This window comes from Pelmatolapia mariae, linkage group LG1 (assembly GCF_036321145.2).
Source record: "Pelmatolapia mariae isolate MD_Pm_ZW linkage group LG1, Pm_UMD_F_2, whole genome shotgun sequence".
Classification (NCBI taxonomy): domain Eukaryota; kingdom Metazoa; phylum Chordata; class Actinopteri; order Cichliformes; family Cichlidae; genus Pelmatolapia; species Pelmatolapia mariae.
Window position 1 is genome coordinate 32,019,889 of NC_086227.1, and position 26,998 is coordinate 32,046,886.

General features: G+C 41.0%; 1 protein-coding gene across 3 annotated transcripts in view; it reads left to right on the forward strand.

Moving 5' to 3' along the window:
- Nucleotides 1–26,870, forward strand: part of chd9 (chromodomain helicase DNA binding protein 9) — a 70,483-nt gene extending 43,613 nt beyond the window's left edge. For 2 of the 3 annotated variants that reach the window (XM_063478997.1, XM_063479014.1), the window contains 29 exons: nucleotides 889–1,010; nucleotides 3,263–3,506; nucleotides 5,320–5,496; nucleotides 5,607–5,750; nucleotides 7,161–7,416; nucleotides 7,689–7,899; nucleotides 8,910–9,105; nucleotides 9,414–9,596; nucleotides 10,539–10,724; nucleotides 10,929–11,039; nucleotides 11,172–11,371; nucleotides 11,673–11,872; nucleotides 11,970–12,129; nucleotides 14,704–14,793; nucleotides 15,677–15,780; nucleotides 16,112–16,229; nucleotides 16,364–16,421; nucleotides 16,647–16,695; nucleotides 16,846–17,095; nucleotides 17,519–17,724; nucleotides 18,141–19,010; nucleotides 19,163–19,332; nucleotides 19,471–19,701; nucleotides 20,633–20,807; nucleotides 21,402–21,550; nucleotides 21,752–21,982; nucleotides 22,192–22,341; nucleotides 22,485–22,589; nucleotides 22,956–26,870. In XM_063478997.1, the coding sequence (XP_063335067.1) occupies nucleotides 889–1,010; nucleotides 3,263–3,506; nucleotides 5,320–5,496; nucleotides 5,607–5,750; nucleotides 7,161–7,416; nucleotides 7,689–7,899; nucleotides 8,910–9,105; nucleotides 9,414–9,596; nucleotides 10,539–10,724; nucleotides 10,929–11,039; nucleotides 11,172–11,371; nucleotides 11,673–11,872; nucleotides 11,970–12,129; nucleotides 14,704–14,793; nucleotides 15,677–15,780; nucleotides 16,112–16,229; nucleotides 16,364–16,421; nucleotides 16,647–16,695; nucleotides 16,846–17,095; nucleotides 17,519–17,724; nucleotides 18,141–19,010; nucleotides 19,163–19,332; nucleotides 19,471–19,701; nucleotides 20,633–20,807; nucleotides 21,402–21,550; nucleotides 21,752–21,982; nucleotides 22,192–22,341; nucleotides 22,485–22,589; nucleotides 22,956–23,963 (6,354 nt within the window). In that variant the 3' untranslated portion in view covers nucleotides 23,964–26,870. The remainder of the gene's footprint in view (nucleotides 1–888; nucleotides 1,011–3,262; nucleotides 3,507–5,319; nucleotides 5,497–5,606; nucleotides 5,751–7,160; nucleotides 7,417–7,688; nucleotides 7,900–8,909; nucleotides 9,106–9,413; nucleotides 9,597–10,538; nucleotides 10,725–10,928; nucleotides 11,040–11,171; nucleotides 11,372–11,672; nucleotides 11,873–11,969; nucleotides 12,130–14,703; nucleotides 14,794–15,676; nucleotides 15,781–16,111; nucleotides 16,230–16,363; nucleotides 16,422–16,646; nucleotides 16,696–16,845; nucleotides 17,096–17,518; nucleotides 17,725–18,140; nucleotides 19,011–19,162; nucleotides 19,333–19,470; nucleotides 19,702–20,632; nucleotides 20,808–21,401; nucleotides 21,551–21,751; nucleotides 21,983–22,191; nucleotides 22,342–22,484; nucleotides 22,590–22,955) is intronic. The other variant, XM_063479006.1, reaches the window with a different exon arrangement.
- The last annotated feature ends 128 nt before the right edge of the window (nucleotides 26,871–26,998 follow it).

Genomic DNA, 26,998 nt, shown 5'->3' on the forward strand with positions numbered 1-26,998 from the left:
CACACACATATTACAGTGATCTAAATAAGACAACACTCACACAGGGGTGTGAGCGAGCTTGAAAGACAAACACCTGCTGTCAGTCACTTCAACATCAGTGAATGATGTTTTTATTGGAAAGGTAAAACTAGGAAAACATTTTCTATTGAAGATTCGCAAGATGTACTGAACAGACTGAAGTCAAAATTAGGAGAAAAGAAATAGACTAATCTTCAAAGAGAACAGTGTTTTTTGGTTTTGTTTTTTATCATACTCTATAGTTCCCCTTTATTGAGCAACAAACTGTTGTATTTATAACTAGACTACACAGAGATCAGTCGTGTAACTTGTACTATGAAGACTGACAGTTTTTGTTTCAGGTTATCTTTCGTCTTTTATTTCCCTGTCCACTACAATAGTTCACACTTTGCATACCTGTGGTTGTAACAGTAGGTTAGTTTTTACACCTTTCTACACCTCTGTGTATATATCAGATACACTGACATACTCTTTTTGCGTGCAATGTTACCATATAGGTTTGCAGATGCAGCAAGGTTGGAGTGCTGGAGATCTTGTTTTTTATATTGCATGTATCTCACACTGCTGGATTTCCTTATTTTTTTATATATTCTAAACAATTGTCATTCTCCGGTTTGCTTAAATAACCAACATTTTGCTTATGACCACTGATGCTAGCTCCACATCCAATTTACTATTGTATAAGTTACAGATCCTTTAGCCTATCTCGGCTATAGTACACCCTGGATGGGGTGCCAGTCAATTGTACGGTCATAATGCTAACATTATGTATAAGAAATTGTGTCATGCATTTGTAATATTTACGTTCTACTGAAAAGTGTTCATCAAAAATGTAAAGTTAACTTCCAATCTGCCATATATGTCACTTAGGAGCGTCCTCCTGCCAATCTGTGGAAGAAGAGGGAACAATCGAGGCAATACAGGAATGGCAACAGCCTCAGGGACTACCAGCTAGAAGGAGTCAACTGGCTTCTTTTCAACTGGTACAACAGGTTAGTTTTAAGCACTGTGAGTATGCATACCTGTAAAAAATCTGCAGCTATTGTGAAAAACCCAAATAGCTTTTAACTGGTATCACAGTACAGAAATGATGCCATCATGTAGTTTTTGTAGTTGTCAGCTGGATATCCATGATGTTAATCTCCGACTCAGCCACACCCCAGAGATGCTCTATTGGGTTGCAATATCACAGCCCAATAGAAAACTTGGAGAGCATTTCATTCCATTGAAGTCATTGCCGTGTTAAAGAAACCTGTTTGATAAGATTTGACATGATTTAACAAGATCCAAGCCAGCATGAGCGAAATATGCTCTCTTTTCCAAGTCCCTGTTAGTATTCTTGCTGTAGCATTTTGGATCAGCTGAAGGCTTTTCAAGGAGTTTTAGGAGGGCCTACTAAAAATGAATTACAATAGTCCAGTCTAGAAGTAATAAATGCATGAACTAGTTTTTCAGCATCACTCTGAAACAGGGTATTTCCAATTTTAGAGAGAGTGCACAAATATAAAGTACTCCTACGTATTGTTTGTTATGCACATTAAATGGTCAAAAATGGCTCCAAGATTCTTCACAGTGTTACTGGAGGCCAAGGTAATGACATCCAGAGTAAGCATTTGGTTAGATACCACGTTTCTAAGATTTTTGGGGCGAGTACAATAACCTCAGTTTTATCTGAATTTTGAAGCAGAAAATTTGAAAATCATCCAGGTCTTTAAGTTTTTAAGGCATTCCTGCAGTTTAACTAATTGGTGTGTGCTATCTTGCTTAATGGATAATGTTGGGTATTACCTGCATAGCAATAAAAATGTATGCTATGATACATGATATTGCCTAAGGGAAGCATATATAATGTAAACGGAATTGGCCCTAGCACGTAACTCTGTGGAACTCCATAATTAACCTATGGTGTTTGAAGAGGACTCTCCATTTACATGAACAAATTGGAGTCTATTTCATAGATATGATTCAAACCAACAGCAGTCAACTGTATGAAACGATGCACAGAGCCCCCCCCCCCCCCCCCCCCCCCCCCCCCCCCCCGTTTCCGTCTCCCACCCCACACACACACTTCTTTTTAATTTAAGTGAGATCAAATTTAATTATGAAACCATTGTTTTATAAAAATAAAGGCACATAATTTCATACACATCACAAATTGCAGTGGTTATGTAATGTGCCCTAATTTCATAAAGGTAATAATATTTTGTTTTTTATACTTCAGAGATGTGCTCATCCAATTCTGTGGTCTCTTTTGGGGATAGAATATGTAGTGTTGCTAATCTGTTTAGCGTTGTACAAAGAGGTTTGTTTGTTGTTTTCTTTGCTCTATTTGTATCAGTGCAAATTGGATTAATAACAGAAACTTCCATCAGTTCAGGATACTGTAGTATATTTGATTTATTTTACATACATTTTGTGTTTCAAGAAGAGGTCTTTTGGGTGTATTGGCATTGCGGATTATAAATAATGAATGATTTATCTTGCTTTGAATCCTGCGTGTGTGGGACCATCTTGTGTTTTTCTGTATTCACATTATTTGCTTAGGGCTGTGAGGGTAGTCAAATTTCCTGTCAAGGTGCATACTGCTGCGACATTTGCTTTTCTTCGCCTACAATCTCAAAAGATGTGCTGCACAGTACATCTGCTGTACACAGTGTCAGTGCGCTTGCATTAACCCTGGGAATTGGTTTTGTTATGTGTGAGCATGCAGGAGTTTGTGTATGCCTACGCAGAGAGATTCATCAAAAGTAGAGAGCTGCTTAAGAGGCCAGTGGGAATATCTGCACGTTGCAATTAGCATCAAGACATAATACCCCCACCCACTGGACAGCTGAATAAATGGTTAGCTGGAGTACACCACGCAGCAGAGGCAGTTGCATTTACCATTGTGTGTTGTATGATATCTTTGGACTGTTATTATTGCTGATTATCTTGTTTTCACTGTTTTTTGTTTGGTTTTTTGTTTGTTTTTTATTGTCACCGGAGTTCTGCATTTTCCTTTCACTTTCTTGCTCTTCCTCTTTTCACCGATTCCCCTGGCCGTCTGTACATATTTTGTATATTGTTAGAAGAGAAGAATTTCTTATAATATACACCACTCTGTGTTTGTGATAAAATTACATACAGTACTTAGATTCAAAACATTTGCACCCCCCCACACCTACTTTACTTTTTGTACAAAGCAAGGCATTTATTTTCTCCTGCGTTCTTTTTGTCCTAAATCCACTGTGTTTTCTTTTCTAAGACGGAACTGCATCCTGGCAGATGAGATGGGCCTAGGGAAAACAATACAGTCCATCACTTTCCTAGAAGAAATCCATCGCGTTGGAATCAAAGCGCCCTTTCTCATAATTGCCCCACTCTCCACCATCGCCAACTGGGAGCGGGAGTTCCGTACCTGGACCCACCTCAATGTCATTGTTTACCATGGGAGCATGGTCAGCAGGCAGATGCTCCAGCAGTATGAGATGTATTTCAGGGATGCACAGGTAAATGAATATATCAAGCGCAGAAAATTTTAAATTTTAAAATGAGTACGACAGATTCAACACAAGAATTCACAATTATTGCTCTTGAGTACAGTAGTTCTTATTTTACAAGTACCAGTGTTATTCTGTCACACAATAAAGAGAATAATATAGAAAGGAGCCCTTTAAGAAGCTGAAATGTGTTATGTATTACTTGCATCCTTTCATATAGTTTTGGCCAATGTGTAGTAGGTACCGTAGTATGTCTGTATATCACCACGCTGGCTGTTTTTGGCTATGAGAAGACTTAAGGACCTATAAAAGAATCAGCTCTGGATGCACAGAGGGGCTCCCAGCTTGTCTCTCTTACCAACCACATAGAGAAATGTAAGGATTTGGAGGTCTTTTAGTTCATTTTAATATATATACCTAATTTTTCCTTTTTAAAGACAGGCAAGCAGAACTCAATTCTGCTGTGCTTACCTTTTAAGAGTGAAAGGCTGTGATTCACTTTGATTAAAGTAATCACAGTGCTTTTTAAAAAACAGCAGCACTGTGTCAGTAACATGAAATCCTACGAGTAGTGTAATGATAAGTTTCAAAGCAGGAGGCCTTCTTATAACAATAGGAGTCGGATATTGAAAAGCCAAGAAAACCGTGATTGTATGTGCAACACAAACGCCAGATACCCTTTACAGTCCTATAGCTAGTGCAGCAACCTCATTTAACACCATGTTTTTCAAGGAAAACTCATCTGCCGTAAGACAGGAACAATCAACAGTTCAAGCACAGTGGATTTCTGTGCTTGGTGCAAGTTGTTTGTAAGGTTTGTGTCAATGCTGTGTTCAGAATTGCTTGAAAAGGTATCACTTTGTAGCTGTACTGATTTTTGTCAGCCTGTATAAAATATAAATCTATAAACAGCTTGGGTTTGCTCACACTGGGAGAGATAGCGTTTCAACAAATATCTGGTTTATAATACTAAGATATGCATACAGCAAGAATCCAAATAGGGCCCGTGCCTGACAATATGTAGGCTGCTAGGTAGTTAGTGAGCCTTGAACAGAAGCTTTATGTGGTTGGCAGGCCATGTGATGTGTCACAGCAGGCAGTTAGGACCTTTTAGTATTCTGACGAAACGTAGGAGGAATCTAAGGCGAGAGGAGAACAGAGTGGAGCCGCCACCAGCCTGTCTCCCAGGCAGCCTGTGATGTCATAGCAGCCCCCACGGGGAGATCTCTGTCATCGCTGCTCAGGCATATCAGAGTGACTGACTCCTCAACAGCAGCCTGTTGGCTGGCTGGCTGGCTGTGGGAGGGGGTTACTGGATAACTGAGTATCCCTTGAGGACTGTTGTCAAGGCAATGGATACAAATGGAGGGGCGGGGGAAAGCAAAGCTTTCCCAGACAGACAAACAAATAAACAAATAATAAATACTCAGTGGCAGGTGCTTGTGTACTGGATATGCTGTAGATAGCCTCCTAACCATAATGTATGTTTTTTGATGTTTGAGAAGTCTAAATAAAGGAAACCCTGTGTTTGCTGTCAACAGCTAAAAAGGTTGCAAATATGTAGGTTTCTAATGTCAACACAGAAAAGGGCAAGCTGTGTCAGAAGAACTATGTACCTTTCATGTGCATCTGTTTATAGCACTTTTTCCAGTACATTTTTTCAGATTCAGTGCTTGTGTAATCAGAAAACAAAATTGTTTTAATCACAAAACACACTGAGCATACTTTAGCTGATAAAATACGATATTTTAACTAAGCAAATGCAGTGCCTCCACTTTTGAAACGGATGAAATATGTACACTTCTCCCCTTTTTGTCTTCAGGGTCGTATCATACGTGGTGCCTACAGGTTTCAGGCTGTTATTACCACATTTGAGATGATTCTTGGAGGCTGTCCTGAACTCAATGCCATAGAGTGGCGCTGCGTTATTATTGATGAGGCCCATCGTCTCAAGAACAAGAACTGCAAGCTGCTAGAGGGATTCAAGCTCATGAACCTGGTAGATAAATCATGAGCTTAGAGAAAATTATTACACATTGTTCAAATTTTATTCAGAAATACCAATTGAAGCAATTTTCACTTCACATTTAAACTCTTGTCCTCTTCAAGGAACACAAGGTCCTGCTGACAGGTACTCCTCTCCAGAATACAGTGGAAGAGCTCTTCAGCCTGCTTCACTTTCTGGAGCCGGCACGCTTCCCTTCTGAAAACACCTTCATGCAGGAGTTTGGAGACCTTAAGACTGAAGAGCAGGTGAGCTTAGATATGTGCACATTCTGTCTCAAGAGTTTTATTCTCAATATTCTCCATGACACAAATACACCTTAGAGAAAAACTGCATCAATGTGTGTTGTGTTGTTGTGCTTTTATGGCTCCACACAGCACCTTAATATTTGCAGAATCTAAAAGAGATCTTTCTTTTCAGTGTTGGTAATTTTTTTTTATGAATGGGCAGTCAAATTTCAAACACACTGCTCATCAGATGTGAAGATACTGTTGGTACAGACGGAACCCTTGAACTGGAGCCTATTCTAACTAGGGCACAGTCATAAAACACACACATCCAACACATGGTGAATAATAACAACTGATAACAGGTATTACACTGCTCAGTGCTGGGCTATGTGACAGTTTCGCATTTCCTGCTACATACTGCTGTTTGGCATTTCATTTTTAGTCAGTGTTACTAAAGAGGTGTTCAATGGAAGGCTGCTAAAAACATCTCAATGTCAGGAGTGTGGAAGTTGAAAAATGTGGAGCAGCCAGCGTTCAACACATGGAACTAAATTTAGAAATGTGTAATCCTTTTCATAGTAAAAGCTGCTGGTGCTGTTAGGAGACTTATTTTCTCCACACAGCATAACTGATATTAAATGAAGTCCTGCACAGGGTTTGTAATAAAAAAAAAGCACTTTGTAAAGCTGGCCCAGTCCTTGGAGTGTAATAGTATCTACGCAGTGATGCTACACTACAGCACAAATTCATGATTTGTGAGATGTAGGTCTTCATAAGATGAAGGAAAGAAATTACTAGACATACATATGAGATGGCCTAGATTATATCTCTTTGGCAAGCTACAATAATAATGATAATATGAAGAAGGTGACTCTGTAATATAAAATACTGTGCTTGGGTCAGCTTTACTCTTCAGCGACTTCTGCTTTAAGAGCGAAATTGTATGTGTTACTATGGTTGCGCTTAACACCAAAATGATGCAAATAGTTTCCCCCACTGTGGCATTTCTTAACAGTAGCTGGAAATGAAAATAATTTTGCAGTCAACTGCTGAGCTGACACCGAGTTACACTTCTAGCCAGTGATTATTTACATAATGTATGTTATCTACTTTTAGTGGTTCTTTGCATCACCCACTATACTTGTGAAATACACATTTCCATGTGTAATGATACGTGTCTGTCTATGATATGGAACAGAAATTGAATTTCTTCATTTTTTGCTGCTCTATAACTTTTAAAATACACTTATTAAATGCAATACATCTAAATTTGGAAATGGAAATTTGATGACTTGGATAATACTGTTCGTTATAACCCAACACAGCTACAGTTGTATCCTTTTCAAACATACAATTTTTAGCCCCCAAACAAGTGCAGCATAGAAGCAGCTGCCAAAGGTGAGTTCAAACTGTCTCTGTGACCCACAGGTGCAAAAGCTTCAGGGTATCCTGAAGCCTATGATGCTGCGTCGTTTGAAAGAAGATGTGGAGAAGAAGTTGGCTCCGAAAGAGGAAACCATCATTGAAGTTGAGCTCACCAACATTCAGAAGAAATACTACCGTGCCATCCTAGAGAAGAATTTTTCTTTCCTGGCTAAAGGAGCTGGCCAGGCAAATATGCCCAACCTGGTCAACACTATGATGGAGCTAAGAAAGTGTTGCAACCACCCCTACCTAATCAAAGGTAGGACAGCGCTGAAAGCTTAAATGTTCTGTTCTGTAATAACTGCAAACTAACAACTTTTGTTCTCACCTTCTAGAGCTAACAGCCAAATTTAGCAAATTTAAATTCTTTCTTTAATCTGCTTTTTTATGGTACACAAGTACCATTGTTTCTTATATAATTATGCTCTTATATATCAGTCATTGAATTGAAGTCAGGCTTTAAATAAAATAATTAACTTTGACAATACTGCTTCACTTTTTTTTAATGCGCCCATGTCTTTGCTATGACAGGAGCAGAGGAAAAGATCCTAGAAGACTTCAGGGAAGTGCACAGCCCTACTGCCCTAGACTTTCACCTGCAGGCTATGGTGCAGTCTGCTGGGAAGCTCGTCCTCATTGACAAATTGCTGCCTAAAATGAAGGCAGGAGGGCACAAGGTGCTCATCTTCTCCCAAATGGTCCGCTGTCTGGACATCTTGGAAGACTACCTCATTCAGAGAAGGTAACAGGATGTAACTAGACAAACTGTAGTCCTGCAGTTCAAATGTGATATCGCCCTTACTCGCTTACCTTTGACCTCGTTCTATCCAGTCTGGTAGTAAGGAAGCACCATATCTGCTGTACACAACCAAACAACGTTTTAGTTGTACACTTAGTAGTAGTTTTAAATGTTCCTTTCTACCTGCATTGTTTACATTTCTAATTTCCTTTATGTTCAAAGAGATATCCAATTATCACACCAAACTGCCAGTCACTTTACACGACAGCCTGCTATTTTAATCTTCTCTTTAGCATTTTTAACTTGATAATGTCTCAGTTCCATCACAGGGTTTCAGAGTGCAATACACAGAACTATTTCAATCAATATACGTGAATTATTTTTTTCCTCTTTCATCAAAGATATAAAGCTAATGTGTACAAACTAAGTTCCAGCTAAAGCCCTTCACTGTCCTGTTCTAGCTCTTCCTTTCTCTTTCTCGTCTTTCTTTCTACTGGCTGCCCACCAGAAGCTAGAACAAACCTGAAGCTATTGTAAACATGTGAGGTGCTGTGCATCACAGACCTCAGACAGGGTTCAGCAGTAGGTTACAAAAGCCCTCAGGGCTCCATCACATTAGACAAGTGGGAGATTCTGAGGTTTCTCTTGAGTGGAAGTGGATAACCCCAGGAAGAGCAAGGGGTAGGACTGTAGGAGGGGATGATTATGGACACGAGGATGAAAGAGCATACTCACCTCTTGTAGAAATAGTTTTATATTTCTCGGGTTAAGAAAAAGGGAATACAAAACAAAACAAGAATACTTGATAGTGTGAAGACCATAAGTACTGTGGTCTTGTTTTGAGTGTGGATAAATTAATATGGCTGTTAAAGAATAACACCCACATTTTGAACATACCGAGGTGTTTGATTAGATAAGCACTGTACCTGGATCCCATGTACAAGAACTCAGAATAAACGATTTAAAAAGGTATTGTACAAACATTCATCATGTTTATTTCATTTATGTTGCAGGTATCTGTACGAGCGTATTGATGGACGGGTTCGTGGAAATCTGCGACAGGCTGCCATCGACCGCTTCAGTAAGCCTGACTCAGATCGCTTTGTTTTCCTTCTGTGTACAAGAGCTGGTGGGCTGGGAATCAACCTCACAGCAGCAGACACCTGCATCATCTTCGACTCTGACTGGAACCCACAAAACGACCTGCAGGTAGGACTCAGCAGTGGGTTCAGTGAAATGCTGTAGATTTTGTTTTATTGCTGTTTCGAGACAGTTATCTGAGATCTGCTCGTGCAATTAATAGGCAGCAAAACTAGCCACCATGGGAAGTGCATTACACTGTCTAGTCAAAAGTACATGTTGTGAATGCTCAGTCATTCCACAAACAACTTACATGTTGTTTGTTGAATCTCATTTTAATGAGTCATTTAAGAAGAGCTGTCTGTCAAATCAATGTGTAGATATTAAAACAAATTATATGCTCGGTGCAGTTTCCTCAGTTTTTGTATACTTTACAGGCCCAGGCTCGCTGCCATCGCATCGGTCAGAACAAGGCAGTGAAGGTGTACCGTTTGATCACCAGGAACTCATATGAGCGAGAAATGTTTGATCGCGCCAGCCTCAAGTTGGGTTTGGATAAAGCAGTGTTGCAGAGCATGAGTGGCCGAGATAACAGCCTGGGAGGAGGCACTGGGGGAGGGGTAAGTTTGAGAATTGTCCATACGGTCTGGAATAGAAATGAGTAGTTAAATCTTGAAATCTTGTAAATTAGAAACCATCTTGCAACAGAATTACACGAGTCCCAGCGCCAGTGACTAATACCTCATATGGGGAGATGCAAATAAATTATAATAAAATGTTTTTTGTTTTTTGATCGAAGTGTTCTGTTTATTGTTAACGAACAGTACGCCGTCCGCTCTCTTCTCCAGCTTTGCCATCTTAAACTCTGAAAAGCTGGATATGAAACAAGTTAATGATCTCCTGAAAATTATTACATTTATAAAAGACAAGAGATCAATGCTGCATTTCTTTCAGCTGCCATTCCAGTAACATAAAAGTTGACATACATACCCGGGATACTGAATTACGTTAGGAGGACACTGTAGCAAATGGGAAATGACACTAAGCCAATTTTTTCTTGTCAAGCCAACAAAAAAATAAAAACTAAAACGTGAAGGTCACTCTTAAAATTTCCACTTGAAGTGTAACCGATCCTGTTAGAGTCTAATCTGTTTGTGAGGGAGTGTGTCAACACTGTGAGGTGTGTAGGTGGATGCTTAGCTGCAGTTTGTGTCCCCTGGGAGTTATATGAACTGTAAGGAGGATGTATTAGCAGTTTTCTACATCTGGTCTGACTGAACATATCTGCATACTAAACAAATGCCGGGGTTGGATATATAGCTGCTAATTTTGTCATTTTAATAATTCGGCACACTTTTTGTCGCTCTATCTGTGTGCCTGCATTTAGTGTGCTATTTCTGTCAACTGGAGATTTGATCAACTCATGCATTATGTAGTGCCATTCCTCCTGTGGTTCCATTTCACACCTGAAGTCTATTTTGTAATCTGTGAACTATTATCATGTAATTATAACCGTGTTATAGTTTCATGACTTTAATGTGATTTTTTTCTTTACCTTACAGGCTGTGCAGCAGCAGCTGTCCAAAAAGGAGATTGAAGATCTGTTGCGACGTGGGGCCTACGGGGCAATCATGGATGAGGAGGATGAAGGGGCCAAATTCTGTGAGGAGGACATTGACCAGATCCTGCAGCGCAGGACAAAGACCATTACCATTGAGTCTGAGGGACGAGGATCCACTTTTGCCAAGGTAAAAAAACAAGAAATCTGATAAATATAACTCGTTAAGTACAAATGATTTAACATCAGCTTTATCACCTTTTGTGTACATGAGTGTGAAGATTTCATATGGTTGGCTTTTTAAAATTTTCAACCTGTGCCAATTCCTGACTCAGGCATACGGGGAAAAACAAATATGATTATAACTTAATGTAATTCTGATGTCTGCTTTCAGGCCAGTTTTGTAGCATCTGGAAACCGTACAGACATCTCCCTGGATGACCCTAATTTCTGGGACAAGTGGGCCAAAAAGGCTGACATTGATATGGATATGGTCAACGGCAGAGTGAGTACCAGACTAAAATGGATACAATATCCACAGAAATGGATAATTGGAATGTGACATACACAGGACATCTATTCCCTTTTAACAGCATAACAGACATAAAGTCCATGAAATTTTTTCCCCCCTCTACAGAACAGCCTGGTCATTGACACTCCTCGTGTCAGAAAGCAGACAAGGCCCTTTAGTGCCACCAAGGATGAGCTAGCAGAGCTTTCAGAGGGCGAGAGTGACGGCGATGAGACCAAACCTAAGCTCAGACGAAACTACGATCGCCTGAACAGCTATGGCCGCACAGAGTGCTTCAGAGTAGAGAAGAACCTGCTTGTCTATGGGTAAGATACATTTAATAAGTTTAACTTAATACTAACTATTAAATAACATAGCTGGTATTTGGAAGGACTCACCTGAATTTTTGTCAACAAAGAGGCTACTGAAATATTTGTAATACATTGAATTAAACATCCTATTATCTCCACTTGAATTTGTCCATTCACATACAAACAAACAAGACCATCAGGATTATAAATTACAGCAATATGCATTTTTGCGTTAACACTAAAAAAAGTCTATATAGAGTCTGCTTCCATACTCAAATGAGTATTCCTAAGTGTGGCATTCCCATTCTGTTTCCAGATGGGGTCGTTGGAAGGATATCCTCAACCATGGCCGTTTTAAGAAGCAGTTGACTGAGTGGGATGTGGAGTCCATCTGCAGGGCCTTGTTGGCCTACTGCCTGGTCCATTATCGTGGAGATGACAAAATCAAAAGCTTCATGTGGGACCTCATAGCCCCTACCGAGGATGGACGCACAAAGGAGTTGCAGAATCACTTAGGTGAGTCTCAGCAATTCAAGCTGACATTTACTGACTTTATTACAATCAGTAAGTAGTAAGAATTAATTTGAACCACAACACTTTTTTATTTTACTAGGCTTGTCTGCCCCAGTTCCTCGGGGTAGAAAGGGTAAAAAGATGAAGACCCAATCTAGTTCTTTTGACATCCACAAGGCTGAGTGGCTCAGGAAGCACAACCCTGAGCATATGCTTCAGGACGATGGCTATAAGAAGCACCTGAAACACCACTGCAACAAGTAAGTATTCACTTCATCCAATTTGAGTTTCATCAATTAAAACAAATAATGTTCTAAATGACCACAATATAGAGGTTCTATATTGCTATTTCAAAATCATTATAAGATAAAAGAGAGTATGCATTTAACTGGCTTATAGTGGAGATGGGGACTAATTGTCTATTGCTGCGTTGTTTAGTCTCCCGTGCGTGAGAAAGAGGTGTGTGAGTGCTGATGTAAACCTTTAAGCTATTATAGAAACTGGCAGGTGGTGATTATTCTCTTTTAACAAAGATGATCTCGATTTATTTTTTGTGTAATGAAGCCTAAGTGTATGAAAATACAGTTTGCGCATGGCTCAAATTTTAACCGCGGCACCTTCAAGCCACAATAATTAGGAAGCACTAAAACATGTATTGGAGCTGACAGTCCGCTGATTGATTAACAGACTTCACGTTGAGACTAGCTGATAAGAATCTTCATGAGACTTCAGCTCATCTAATGGCTGTCATAGATCTCTCTTATTTACAGAGGGGGGAATAGCGCTATAAAACACAGAGCTTGTGTCCATTGGGCTTTGGATGCAGAGCACTGAAGCTTCCATAGAAAGTTCTCCATTGTTTCCTTTTCCAGTATTGCTGAATCCAGGGATTGTCTGATATGTGACACGCCGGGCAATTGGGGACATGCAGCTAGCAGGGTTTGCTGACTTGTGCGTTTTCCCTCTGAGGACCTGGAATGTGACTGGTGGGGTGGGGGTGTGCACTGGCTTCTTAACAGACCCACAAATGTAGGACACAGCTCTTGCACAGCAATGGTTGCTATAGGAAAAAGGGGTAAATTACTGTAGACTGTTTCCTAAAAGACTTGAAAAGTTTAAAGCATCAACAGGTTATGAAACTGGGTCATAGTGGGTGATAACGATGTGAACATCTTGGACCTTACTGAATAAAATGCAGTAGATTTCTTTTCCCTTTTTTACTGCATGCTGAAGAATATAATTATGAAAATATACTTATACTATGCAGGTTTAAGAAGGCATTTTATGGTCAGTGCGTGTTTTGGATGAGAATATTATCTATGATGAAGAATCTCTCTGTTACGCTGATGGTGTTTTCTATGTACAGCCCATTGGAGATTTTTTGCATGCCACTCATGTCAGACATACTTGGGTTATTTGTTTTTGAAAGACTGTGTTTGACTGTGCTGAGATCCTCTGCAGCCTCTCTGAGTGAACCACATCTCTCACACACAAACACAAATGCAACTAACAGAGGCTTGGAAAAGGGGTGATGAAGGGTTGTGCTGACAGGCAGAGGAAGCAGCAGCTGCTCCTGGGCGGGTCCAGTCACACAGGAATATGGAGGGTGGAGGACGGAGGGAGGAGGACGTTCAGCTCTAATTTACCAGAGCCACAAGTCCAGGCTGGTCAACACAGACATCCATCACTCCTACAGACGGACAGACTCTAGAGCCCTCCGGTTGTTCATGGTCCTGTCAGTAAATGAAAGAAGGATTTTGGGCTCATTTATAACAATATTTAGCCTAGTTATACCAGAAGAAAGATGGAATGCCTGACATGATGTATTTGTGAGCAGCAGCCCACAGTTTTTTCAGTGCTCTTGATAGAAAAGCTGTGCTGAAAAGAAGCCTTGGCAGGAGAAGCAATGGATCCATATGATGATGTATGAATATAGTGGTATAAGTGATGAGAAAAAGTGGTCACAAATACTAGGAAGCAGACTAGCCTGCCAACAATGGTACTAACAGAGATGTGACCTAAAAAATCATTTTAGGATTTTTCAAAATTTATTCATTTATTTATTTATTTTTGTCCTTGAAACCTTAGAGCCAAAATTGGCCAACAGGCATCATGATGTATTCTTACAGAATGACTAGACCGTAGGTCTTCGTCACCATGAAAATCGCAAGGCTTGCTAGACACTACAGCTCTGGTACACCAGCACATCGATTCCCACCACTTCACTGTGTCTGCGCTCAAAGCCTGCTGCCTGTAATGTGCGATCATGCATCACAGAGCTAATGTCTCCCCTGTGAGTCAGCCTCCTCTCTACCTTGTCAGCCTCGACTTCCCAGCCTTCATCTACTGCCAGTACAACCACATGACAACTGGAGAGAGACGCTTGTCTGTTCATTCAGTCCTCAGAGCCGAGCTGTGGATGTGCTCATGACTCCCTTGTGACGTCTATACAATAATGTCACTTTAAGTGATACAATAATTCATAGTTAATTGATCAGGGTTGGCACATATGCCGGTCTCTTCAAAAGAGTTGTGTAGTGTCTCCTGCTCCATCAAAGGCCTGTACAGTGGAGTATTTATAGCTGTACTTTGCTCTTAGTACACATAAAGATGAGAGATTATAGGCATAAATTGATGAATGTGACTAAATGTATAAGTGAAAATGAAATGAGTATACAATACAGTCTGTAGTCTGACCACACATTTAATTGCATTCTGCCCAACAAATTGGTGAGTCTGTGTGCGTATGTCTGTGTATTGTGTATTACTTCTGCTTGCTCAGCAGGGCTGAGTGGTCAGGGCTTTGTTCTGACCAGTGGGTTTTCTCTGTGCAGGGTGCTGCTCAGGGTCAGAATGCTCTACTACCTGAAACAAGAGGTGATAGGAAGCCAGGCCCAGAAGGTGCTAGATGGCGGGGACTCCAGGTGAGCTTGACTTTTACCTAGTCTGATGTCAACTTGGGTTGCTTGCACTGAGAATTAAAACCATTTATCACTAAGACGAGTTTTTCCTGCAACTCTTATTGCTTGGGTCTCCATTAGAATTTAATTTGGCAAACACTATACGCTTCCTAGGACATAACACATCTGTTTATACTTAGCAGTAGACAGCTTTTAAACCTCTATGCAGCATTTTTATAATTGTACACTAGTCGCAGTCTCACTGTACAGAAAAAAACAATGGATTACGCAGTCTTAATACAACAGTAAAAGCCTTGAAAGAGATGTTAAATGACAACTCTGGTTAAAGGGTTAAAGGCGTTGCCACAGACTTCTCTCCTGGAGTGGTGTCATTAGCCTATGGTATCAACCTGTTGAGGGAACAAATGATCAGCCAAATTTATTAGAAGGTTGCAGAGCTCCACCTGCTGGTGAAAGATGGGACTTATTTATTTTCTGCTCAAGAACAAGATGGTTCAACTACAGTGCTTTTGCATCTTTGACGTGGTCAGATTCAACACTAAATTCACTATAGCAACCTTATTTGTATTTAAGGTATAATACTACATTGTGATCTTTTCAAAAACATGTCAACTGTCATGAACATGAAATTACTATTTACAGTTTACAAATAGCTTTGTATGGATTAACAATAAAAGATGTTTGTATTGAAGCAAATAGATGTAGAAGGGTTTGGGTTTTTTTTGTCTTTTTTAAGTTGTTTAATCAAATCCATCTGCTTTTTAAAAATACATCAGGAAGTATCTTTTGAAAAACGGTCACAGCTATCAGCAAGTATATTGAAATGTATAAACATCACTCCCCATAATACCTGTCTAAAGCTGTGCGTCTTCCTTGTCCTCTACAGTGAAGTAAAGATCTGGGTTCCAGAGCCTGACAATTCAGAGCTTCCAGCCCTGTGGTGGGATGCAATCTCTGACAAGTGTCTTCTGCTGGGTGTCTTTAAGCATGGTAACACAGTTTTTCTACTAATGTGACTTGCTTGGGGGGGGGGGGGGGGGGGTTCTTTTTTTTTTAAACTTGAGTACAAAAAATGTAATTCTGGATTTTAAGTTCCAACTAAAAGTTAGCTTTTAAGTTAAGCTTTTTCCGTGATGAGAGTGGTGAGTTTGGTGAAAAGGAAAAGTCAGTATCTGGTATTTAAAGTAACATGCCATCAGTGGAAACCTGCTAAAATATTTTTGGTTGGTGGGAAATGAACCAGCTTGTCTACTTCATATCTGTTTCCATGCATTATCCTTAACTAATTTTGGTGTTTACCTATCCTCCTGTGCTTTCCCAGGTTATGAGAAGTACAACACTATTCGTGGAGACCCTACCCTGTGTTTCCTAGAGCGTGTGGGAAAACCAGATGAGAAGGCCATCGCTGCTGAACAGAGAAACAATGATTTCATGGATGGGTGAGTACACGACACCGTCCTGAACTGGAAAAATACTTTGTCTTTTACTTTAATTTGATTAGGCTGGTCCAGATATCTTTTAATCTGTCATCTGCAAAAAAACAACAAGACACAAACTTTCTCTATGTGGATAGGGATGTGGATGATCCAGAATACAAGCCTGCTCCAGCACTGTTAAAGGACGACATGGAGGTAAGGTCACAAGACTCAAAGGTGATTGTTGCTATTTGATATTTATCCCCCAAAGTTTTATTCTGTTCATGTAGCATTTTTCTGTTCAGCTGAACAGAATCAACTTTTTAGGATTTCCTTACCTGGATGATTGAGAGTGCATCAAGATATTTGATACTTACTTTGACTTGTTGGGGTTGCCAGTTCTCCAGTATTCTTCTTTAAACATAAACTCTTCTCATTCAGGACGACGCCTCTTCTCCTGGAGACTTGGTTATCACTGACAGTGCTGGAGGTAAGTATTAGATGCTTGTAATTCACAGCAAATTATCATGATTACAAGCACAGGCCTCCCACGGGCAGGAGAAATCTAGAGATTTCAAGTGGTAAATTTAATAAACATATTAGAAATAATGCCACTCTTTTTGCTGTTTATTTAATTCAGATCCTGTTCCAGTGACAGAAAGTGAAAGTGCCTACTGGCCCTCCCCCTCAGTGCTGACAGCCAGGCTGAGACGTCTGATAACAGCTTCTCAGCGCTACACCAAGAGCCGCCAGATCCTACACATCCACCAGACTCAGTCTCAGTCCTCCCAGCAGACTATGGTGCTGTCTGCTCCACTTTGCCCGCTACCCCCCACGCTCAACGACACCCTCAACCCCAAGATGGCTGCTAAGATTGAACGGCAACAAAGGTCAGAACACAGATTATATGAGTGATGGCTGAAAAAGAAGCAATTCAAAATTCATATGCTCTTGTAAAAGCAGAATATTATGTGTCGGGGGATGGGCAGTGTGGGAACCCATTACCCAATCTGCTGACATAGCCTCCCAGAACAACAGCCAATTTTCTAGGACTTCAAGTGGGCCAATGGATATTCATGCCAACATTTTCAGTTTTAAAAATGGTAAAAATAGTAAATACAAATCAAGATTGTTAACGATAGCCATCAGTTATCTGATGCACTTTTTCAAATTCCATTCTTAGTACCACAGTTTCAAACATGACTGGTCAATAGCATGCCAACCACAGACATCAGAAATCTTTTCTTTTTTTTTTTTAAGAGAGAGCGTATGTTTAATTAATATAATTTAAATTTATTTTCCACTTTCAACAGATGGACCAGACGAGAAGAGGCTGACTTTTATCGTGTTGTCTCCACTTTTGGTGTCGTTTTCGACCCAAACCTCGGGCGGTTTGATTGGACCAAGTTCAGGGCTATGGCTCGGCTGCACAAGAAGACTGATGAGAGCCTGCAGAAATACCTTTGTGCTTTTACTGCCATGTGCCGACGTGTGTGTCGCCTGCCACCTAAAGAGGGAGGTCAGATGCTCATTTTCTTATTTGCAGACATGTATGCAGATCACAATTTCATATATTATGGTCCAATCACACCTATATCCGAAGGGAAGATCCTTCAGATTATTTTCAACAGTTAGTGTCTCTAAGCCATTTGATCTCATCAAGAAAATCCATTTAGTTGGATAACTTAACGTGAAAACAGTGCTTCATGTAGTATGTGGCTCACTCAATCCAGACTCCAAGGTTTTGTTTTGGAGGAAGGTCTGTAACACCTTAGTAAACAAGCTGGCTCAGCAGTTCTGAGGTAGACGACTGATAAGGTTAATCATTTGTGGAAAGATAAACACTGTGACATTGAAGCTGCAGACAAAAACAAGTCTGGGAGTTTCCTGTTGAGAATTTCTTTTTCTCAAACCTGCTTGTTCGTTTTGTTCCAGACTCTGCAGTGGACCCGTCTCTAAACATCCAGCCCATTACAGAAGAGCGAGCATCTCGTACCCTGTACAGAATAGAGCTGCTTCGGCAGGTGAGGGAACAAGTCCTTCGACATCAATTATTGTACGAGCGTCTGCCACTGTGTCAGATGAGCTCTGACTTACCTGTTTGGTGGGAGGCTGGTACTCATGACCGTGACCTGCTAATTGGTGCTGCAAAGCATGGTGTAAGTCGCACTGATTACCACATTCTGAGAGACCCTGAACTCAGCTTCATGGCTGCCCAACGCAACTACAGCCAAACAAAAGCTGCACAGCAGCAATCACGTACATCCACACCGCTCTTACACCCTCAGTACCAAGCTACCACCTCAGTGTTGACAGGCTCTCCACTGCCTCCACCCACTCAAAGAGACGCAGACCTATGTGGGGTCACGCCCAAAGTGGAACCAATTTCAGAGGGTGAGGAGAGCAAGGAAAGACAGGGAGCAAGTTGGACCCCGACTCAAGCACCAGCTACTCCCACAGGTCTGGAAGAGAAGCCTGTTTCAGTAACCAGGGACAATGAAAGGCAGATGGTGGCAGCACGAACGAAACCCCTCACACCCAACTCCTCAGAGAGGAAACCGAAGAAGACCAAGAGGGGCCGCAAGGACGCCAGGCATGGCTCAGAGTCCGACTCAGATGGCTCCTCCTCAAGTTCGTCGTCACGCTCTTCTTCCTCTTCATCGTCATCCTCATCTTCCTCATCACATTCAGGGTCCAGCTCCTCCTCTTCTTCATCTTGCTCTTCTGGCTCTTCGTCATCATCCTCCTCCTCCTCATCTTCTTCTGATGACAGTGAAAGTGAGGGAGAGGAAGGAAAAAAGAAGGGTGAGTACTTTCTTATGTAAGTTCCAGAAAACTTAAAGCAAGTAATGTTTTGTTAGGAGTGCTGACAGTGAGCTTATCTAGGTTCAAATAAATGCATTTTCTCTGTTGCATTCTTTGTGGATCTCAAATGTCTGTTTGGTGATTTTTCTCAGTCCCCACTGCTACAAGTGTAAAGGGATTTGATGAGGACAGTGTGGCATCTCTGAGCGCTACGCAGGATGAAACACAAGACACCCATGTAGCTGAGAATGGCATCTCCAACAGCTCTTCACACCCTTTCCAGGGTGGAGGGTACATGCTGGCTGCATCATACTGGCCAAAGGTGATTAACTATGTATATGTGCGGTTTGCATAATTTGCTGATGATGTAATGCTGAAAACACATTAATATGTCCACTTACAGTGTGGTCAGGTGCTGTGGGGAAATCACACTAAAATTCTGTGGCTCTTGCTTTTTAAGGATCGCGTGATTATTAACCGCCTGGATAGCATTTGCCAGGCAGTGCTTAAAGGCAAATGGCCGGGAACACGTCGGGTCTATGAGCCTGGAGGCGCTGTGGCCTCCTTCTACACCACCAAGCTGCTGGACAATGCCAACAGCATGTGCGAGGACCCCTCTGCTTCACCACAGGGGTCAAAGGTGACCAAGCATGTTGCAGAAAACAAGGAGTTCTCAGTAAAACTCAACGATGTATGTTGATTTCTCCCTTCCTCCCCTCCTCCCTCCGCTTCGCCCTAATCCTAGGACCCTACCACTTCCTGCTGCCATGACCGGTGTTAGTTGCCGTGTTCAGCATGTTTCTCTGGTTTTCTTCCTGCTTTCCTTTGGGTATGATTAGTGGTTTTGACTGCCTGGCAGGAGGAGAGATTAATTTAATAGCAGCCTTCCTCTCTTTTCCCACACACTCAATTTGAATTGGGCTCTCGGGCTGTGATTACATGAGCACAAATCAGTCAGTCATGAGAATATAATAAGGTTCAGTCTGAAGCCTCTCTAGACTGAAGGGGGTCTTGCTAATAATCAGATTGAAATGGAGACCTCTGCTGTGGGTGTTCTCTGATATGCTTCTAAGCAATGTGGCCATTAACATGGCAGGCTTCAGATTTGCTTGTATTCTTTCCTTTTATGCTGTTTTTTGATGGGGATCATTTTCCAAATTTATGGTTTTTAACATCACAGATCATTAAACACCAGAAGCTTGTTACCTTCAATATTAAGATATTATATGCTGACAGCAGCTATTGCTTTGGCATGGCTTTCAACTCCAGTCTGAAAAAGCTTCACCCACTGCTTTGCTAAGCACTACCCACTGTGTGTCCATGTGTCCCAGTATTACTAACCAGAAAATATCTGAACAATATTTGTTTTTATTTTGTGAGAAACTTTTTACAAGATGAATTAACCAAGATCTCAAGTCAGCATTTCCACTAAGAGAGAGCAATGAGAACAGCACAGTCCTAGTCATCCTTAAATCACGAGACAAAAAGAATGTGATCATTCAGGAAAGTCTCAGACAGACTCAACAAATAAAGTCTAAAGCTTTTCTTTGTTTATAAATCTGTACATTTGCCCGACAGTCATTTTCCTAGACTTGTCTTACACTGTTGTGTCTGTATAACAGGAGGGAGGTCTGAAGTTGACCTTCCAGAAACAGGGTCTACCTCTGAAGAGGCCCCTGGAGTCCGAGGAAGGTCCCCAGGCCCAGCAGCAGTACCTGGCTCGGCTTCATGAGCTCCAGAGTGCCTCAGACACAGGACTTGCTGACATCACCAAACCTCAGTCCAGCTTTCAGACGGGTGTGTTTCTTTAAAAATAATCTTCCTCAACAGATTTGGCGTATGAATACGCAAATCTCTAGGCAACAAGAAAGACTTTAGGCAGCAGAAGTTTTCTGTTTGTAGTCCAAGTAGTGTTGACCATTCATATTTGAGTAGGCTTTAGTTGTTTGCAGTTAAACAGTTGGTGTTATCCAAAAAGGGAATGCATTGCACTATAGAAATTTATTGCCTGATGATGTGTGCTGTCTAAAATATATGTGAATGTAAATAGAGCAAAGATCTGAGCACCTGTTCGTGCACAGTGTGCTGAAATGGACAATGCTGTTTTTCTTTAGCACCACAAGATGGTAGCAAAGGATCTTTTTAAATGACAGAGAAAAACAGTCTGGACTGTTGCATTGTCTTTGTGTACTCAATACAGACATTTTCTAGTCATTAAATATCTTAATTCTGTAAGAAAATCATCTGGTCTGTTCATAAAATTCTTAAATGTAAGAAAAAGTCGAAGTCCTGACACCAAAATATGAATGTGGCTCCAATTTAAGAAAAGATTTACAGTTAGCCCTTTTTCTGACACAGTAGTTCACTGCTAACAGGCTGTTTCTCCTCCAGTTCCTCCAGGTCTTACTGGTCAGATGAGGCCAAATGGAGTAATAGATGGCCAGCCAGTGGTTAAAAGGAGGAGAGGGAGGAGGAAGAACGTTGAGGGAATGGACCTGCTCTTCATGAACAGGAGTAGAGTCCCAACAGTTCCCGATCAGGTAAGCAGTTGTTTTGTTAGCTGAGCATACTTCTTAGTAAGTGTGTTATGCTAGAAATCAGAAAACAGTCACAAATGGCAGATTCCTGATTTTTTTTGGAACCAATTATATTTGTTAAAAGTGCTCTTCTGATTTGTTTTTTTAAAAAGTGGCTGTTCTGCAAAGTATACAGTATATAATGACATGCTCATATGCTTTCAGGTACCTCCAGGGTGGGGGGGTATTGGCCAGGTGGGCATGGCTCCAGGCCCTGCATCAAGCTACAGTCAGAACTCCAGTCAGGCCCCTGCAGACACTGAGAGCAGGGTCCCGGTTATCAACCTGAAAGATGGCACCCGGCTGGCTGGGGATGATGCTCCCAGGAGGAAAGAACTGGAGCAGTGGCTAAAAGAAAACCCTGGCTTTGTGGCAGACACAGGAGCTTTTATCTGTGTAAGTCTTTACTTTTTTGCTCCAAGGGCTTCAAATTCTTCTTGTCTGTTGAAAAGAGACAATTTCTGATTAACTTAAATAATAGATATTTAGAAACATTATTTTATTTAGTACATATTTAATTAAAAAACAGAGGAACCAGTATGAGCAGAAAACTTCTTGTAGTTAGACATTCTATGTAACTAACTGTCGTTACATTTCATGTTTAGGGGGTAAATAAGATGCAAATGCAGTTCCACTTCCAGGATGGTCGGCCAAAGCAGAAAAGGCACCGCTGTAGAAACCCCAACAAGATTGATGTGAACAGCTTGACGGGAGAAGAAAGGGTCCAGATCATCAACAGGAGAAACGCACGCAAGGTGTGTTGGTGGTGTTTTTTAAGTTATAACCAGCCATACAAATACAAAGATGGCTTTTAATTTGTTAATAATCATATAGACAGTGTGTACATTATAACAGTGAGGGGCACTTGGGTTTATGTTGTCTGTATTCTTTCTTGAAGATTGGTGGAGCCTTTGCTCCTCCGCTGAAGGACCTATGCCGATTCCTTCAGGAAAACCCAGAGTACGGAGTCCCGCCTGAATGGGCCGATGTTGTTAAACAGTCGGTAAGTTACAGAGTAACACTTCCCTCACATATTATAAAATTTATACCTTATAAAATTTAAACAGGCGTAAGTTCTACTGTCATGAAGGTCTTAACCTGTTTCTGATCATTTTAGAGACGGCAGTTTGGTGCCATCGAAATGGTTTTTAAATTCACCCCATTCATGTTATTGAGGGCAGATAATAGTAAAACTGGCCTGACTAACCTTAATGCATATGTTCAAATATGTGCTGTTCTTCTTCTCTTAGGACAACATTAGTTTTATCTCAATGAGCCTAATTAAGTAACAGTGAACTGTTGCCACTATCACTACCTGACTATTTGCTTATATTGGGGAACCCTACCAACATCATTCCATCTTTTCCAGGGTTACCTCCCAGAGAGCATGTTTGACAGGATCCTGACTGGACCCATTGTTCCGGAGGAGGTAAGTCGGCGTGGACGGCGACCTAAGAATCCTTTGGCCAAGGCAGCGGCAGCTGCAGCTGCAGCGGCAGGAGCACCACCTAACCCGGCAGCCTCGGCACTAGGTTTGAACCCACTGCTGGCAAACGGCCTCCTCTCTGGAATGGACCTCACGAGTCTGCAGGCCTTCCAGCAAAACCTCCAGAATTTGCAGTCCCTGCAGCTCACTGCAGGCCTGATGGGGCTGCCGTCTGATGCTAGTAACCTGGCTGCAAGTAACTTGGCTGCCATGTTTCCCATGATGCTGTCTGGTATGGCTGGACTGCCAAACCTCCTTAGCATGGGCAGCTTGCTTGGGAAGCCTGCTCAGGAAGCTGCAGGAGGCTCTGAAGAGAAAACAAAGGGAATAACCAGCGGTGGAACAGGAGAGCCATCTGCCTCTAAAGCCCCCTCTCACACCTCAGACACCAAAGGAGAAAGGACAGAGGGCTCAAACACGACTCCTTCCTCCACTTCCAGCTCTGCTTCCTCTTCCTCCGCCACACAAAGTGCTTCAGCTGCCTCTGCAGCCTCCAGTCAGCCACTGTCTCTTAACCCCTTGTTACTCTCCAGTATGCTTTACCCAGGGATGCTTCTCACTCCAGGCCTTAACCTTCCTGTGTCCACCACACAGCCACAGAGCTCAAACAGTGACCCCACCCTTCCAACTGCTCCTCCTCTACCTTCAGTTTCCCAGTCATCACATCAGGAGACAGAGCAGCCGGAGGGAGACAAGGATGGAGAGGAGGAAGACGAGCTTTTGGAAGACGCTTTGGATGAGGGGGAGGGGGAGGAGGAGGAAGAGGATGAATCCATAGAACAAAAGGATAACAGTGGTCCTGAAGGTTCAGGGAAAGCAGAGTCTTCTTCATCAGAGTCTGGGAGCTCTTCCTCATCCTCAGACGATTCAGACTCCAGTGATGAGGACTGATCCTACAAATATATAAATATAAATTTATTTATGTATTGCCTAGAAATGTATACATATATTCACATATATATATGGATTTTCCAGCACTTCTGTTGTGATTTCTTTACATGTAAATACAAGAACTAACTACAATGTTCTGTAATAAAGACTACAAAAACCTTTAAAAAAGAAATAAAAAAAATAGGAAAAACTGACCTAAAGAAACTGAAATAAAATGTCAATGTTTGTTCACAAGGTACAGTCTTGTTTTGAGACATTTTGCATGTCAGACTTTAGTAGATTTCTGAACTCTGAACTTGTACCATGCAATTATTGCAACAAAAAAGGCATTATTGTAATTATGTCAGGATTAATTTTATTAAAAGAAGTAAAACTACATCAACACGCTCTTTGAGCTGTACTATTAATATATTTTGATTGTCAGGGGTGTGGGGAATGACACTTGACAAACACTTTGGGTTCTCTTGTAAATAGTACTTTTACAGGTTCGTTGACACTTATGCTTTGCAGATCATACGTTGGATATGTCAGCAATAACTTGGGCAGCTAATGAATGTCACTGAAGCTGTAGATTCTCTGTCTGCCATGTTCCACCCGAGTGCACAACTCTCACAGCCTCACAAACCTGTCAAATACCTTCATATCATCTTGAAGAGGTTATTTATCACTTCTCCTTGTCCAGTTAGGAAATGATTCCTTCCTTAGTAAGGACTTGGAAAAATGGTAAAAGTATTATTTTTCCAGACGTACACAATCTTAAATCTGTCTTTCAAAAAAAAAAAAGAAGTTGAACATAATTCATTTCTCTACTGTCTGACTTTACATTTTAATATTCACCATCACCTTACAAACATGCCACAGCATGTTCAAGGCGCACTTTAGCCACCAACAGTAGGCATTCACATTCACCTGCACATCTCTTAATTATAACTAAAAGCTCCTTGAGCTGCGGTAACAGAGAAAAACCTTCTACTGTGTGCCAAAAAACTGCCCTTTGACCCTTGGCGGTCTTGATGGAGTTGTTTGGTCTTTGTAGTGTTGATGGATATTATTTCTACAACCCCGGTGTATTTGACTGAATCTTACCTCAACTTTGCTAAATGGATTGGCTTCACTGTGCAAATGTACATGTGCATGGGTGTGTGTGTGATTTGTCAATGTACACAATGTTCTCATCTCTGCTGGAATGTGTGTCAGAGGCCTTTTTTGATTTTATTTTAAATGAAACCTTCCTCTGTGTTTTGCTTCCTGAGTTGCTCCTCTCGCCGCATCCATAACTCACCAGGCTGTATGTTAGGTGGTGGTGTGGGGGCTGACAGGCTATGAGACGTAAACACCACATTGCTGTTGTTGTTTGTTTTTTTTTTTGTTTGTTTTTTTTTAATACCGTCAAAAATTTCTCTTTGGAAATTTGGAGGATTCAAGTCCTTGATGATACGCATTGCATGGCAACCTGTGTTCCTACAAAGCCCATGGGGCACAAGCACAAAATAGTTCAGTTCCTGGCTAAGATTGTAGTATCACTGTCATTGTCTAAGTATTAAATTTTACGCAGTGCCACACGGGTTAGCTTCAGGAAGGGCTCAATAATAGCTTTTGTTGCTGGGAGTTTTTAGCGCTGTCTTGATTTATTTCACTTCACCCTCAACTCTGTTTTCTGACGAACAGAGCTTCAGATAGATGTAGAAGTGCCCTTATCCTGTACCTCACTCTCTTTCATTCACCGCTCACATCTACGCTCACTATCCATGCTTGTGTGTTTTGCTCAGCATCCGTGCACATGTCCATTTTAAACCTGTAACCAGGATATACACACAAACACTGGAGTTCACTCGAACCGAAGTACCTTTTTGTAAGTCTCTCTTAGCACAACAGTGCTTGCTCTAGGACTGCTGTTACACAGTGGACTGTTAGATACACAAATTATTTCCGAGGTGAGGTTTCTGTTTGGGCTGAGGGTGACAGCCTGCTGAAAAAACTGTTTAGTTCTTAAGTGTAGCTGTAGCATTTTTCTCCAGTGGGTTCAGACATGAACAAAGACTGAAGACATGCCTGATTTCTAATGTTGCTTTAATGTGGTTTTCTTGTATGCCTGTTATATATAGACCTCGTCATGGGTTTGCTTGCAATGCAATTGCATTTTTTCTTTTTTTTAATTATTATTACTAACAGTACGGTATTTTTCTATGTCTGAGCAATGAACTTAAACATGCCACTGTCATTTTGTATATCTGCACCTCTACGCTCTTTAAACTTGTAGTGCCCTTATGCAAACACCCAGCCACTGCTACATCTGCTGTAGGTGACTGACTGATGACTTTTGCTACTTTTTGTTGCCCCGCAGCGATGGATTGATGACTGTGTTAATCCTCGTTAAGAGATAAATGTAGACACAAGATGGGACTTCTCGCTTTCATTGCTTTCCTTCCTTTTTTTTTCTTCTTTTTGTAAAGGTTATATTGTATACAGACTTTGAAAGCACTGCTTGCTGCTAAAGAGGCTGTGCTGAATCTGCATTAAACACAGACACAAGAAAACAATGACCAATATGCAAGAGGAACGACAAAACACACTACTGCTGTACAGGGAGGTTTTCATACATGTAATCACTGAGATGACAAAACTACCATCATGGGGTTTGTATTTTTATTTCAAGCTTGATAGTATCCTAAATGTCACCCTGGTCAGTTTGTGTCTTTTTCTTTCTTTTTCTTTTTTTCTTTCTTTCTCATTGGACAGTTGATATATTTGCAAGTTGTGGTCTGTGTAGTCAAAATAATTCTTAATGTAGTGCAGGAAAACACGTCTTAAAAGTCATTTGTAATTTATTGGATTACTTTCTATGAAGTTCTATAGAGGAAATTGAGGTTTAATTATTTTTATTAAACATATTCTTCTGACTATCAATTAAGTGTGCCTTTTACTTTGTCCCAGGGACTTTTTGAAGAATTCAGTTATATCAAGGAGTTGACCGCTTTGTCTTGAATCCTTTAAAAAAATTGTACATGTATATATCAAATTTTTGTTCAGCATCA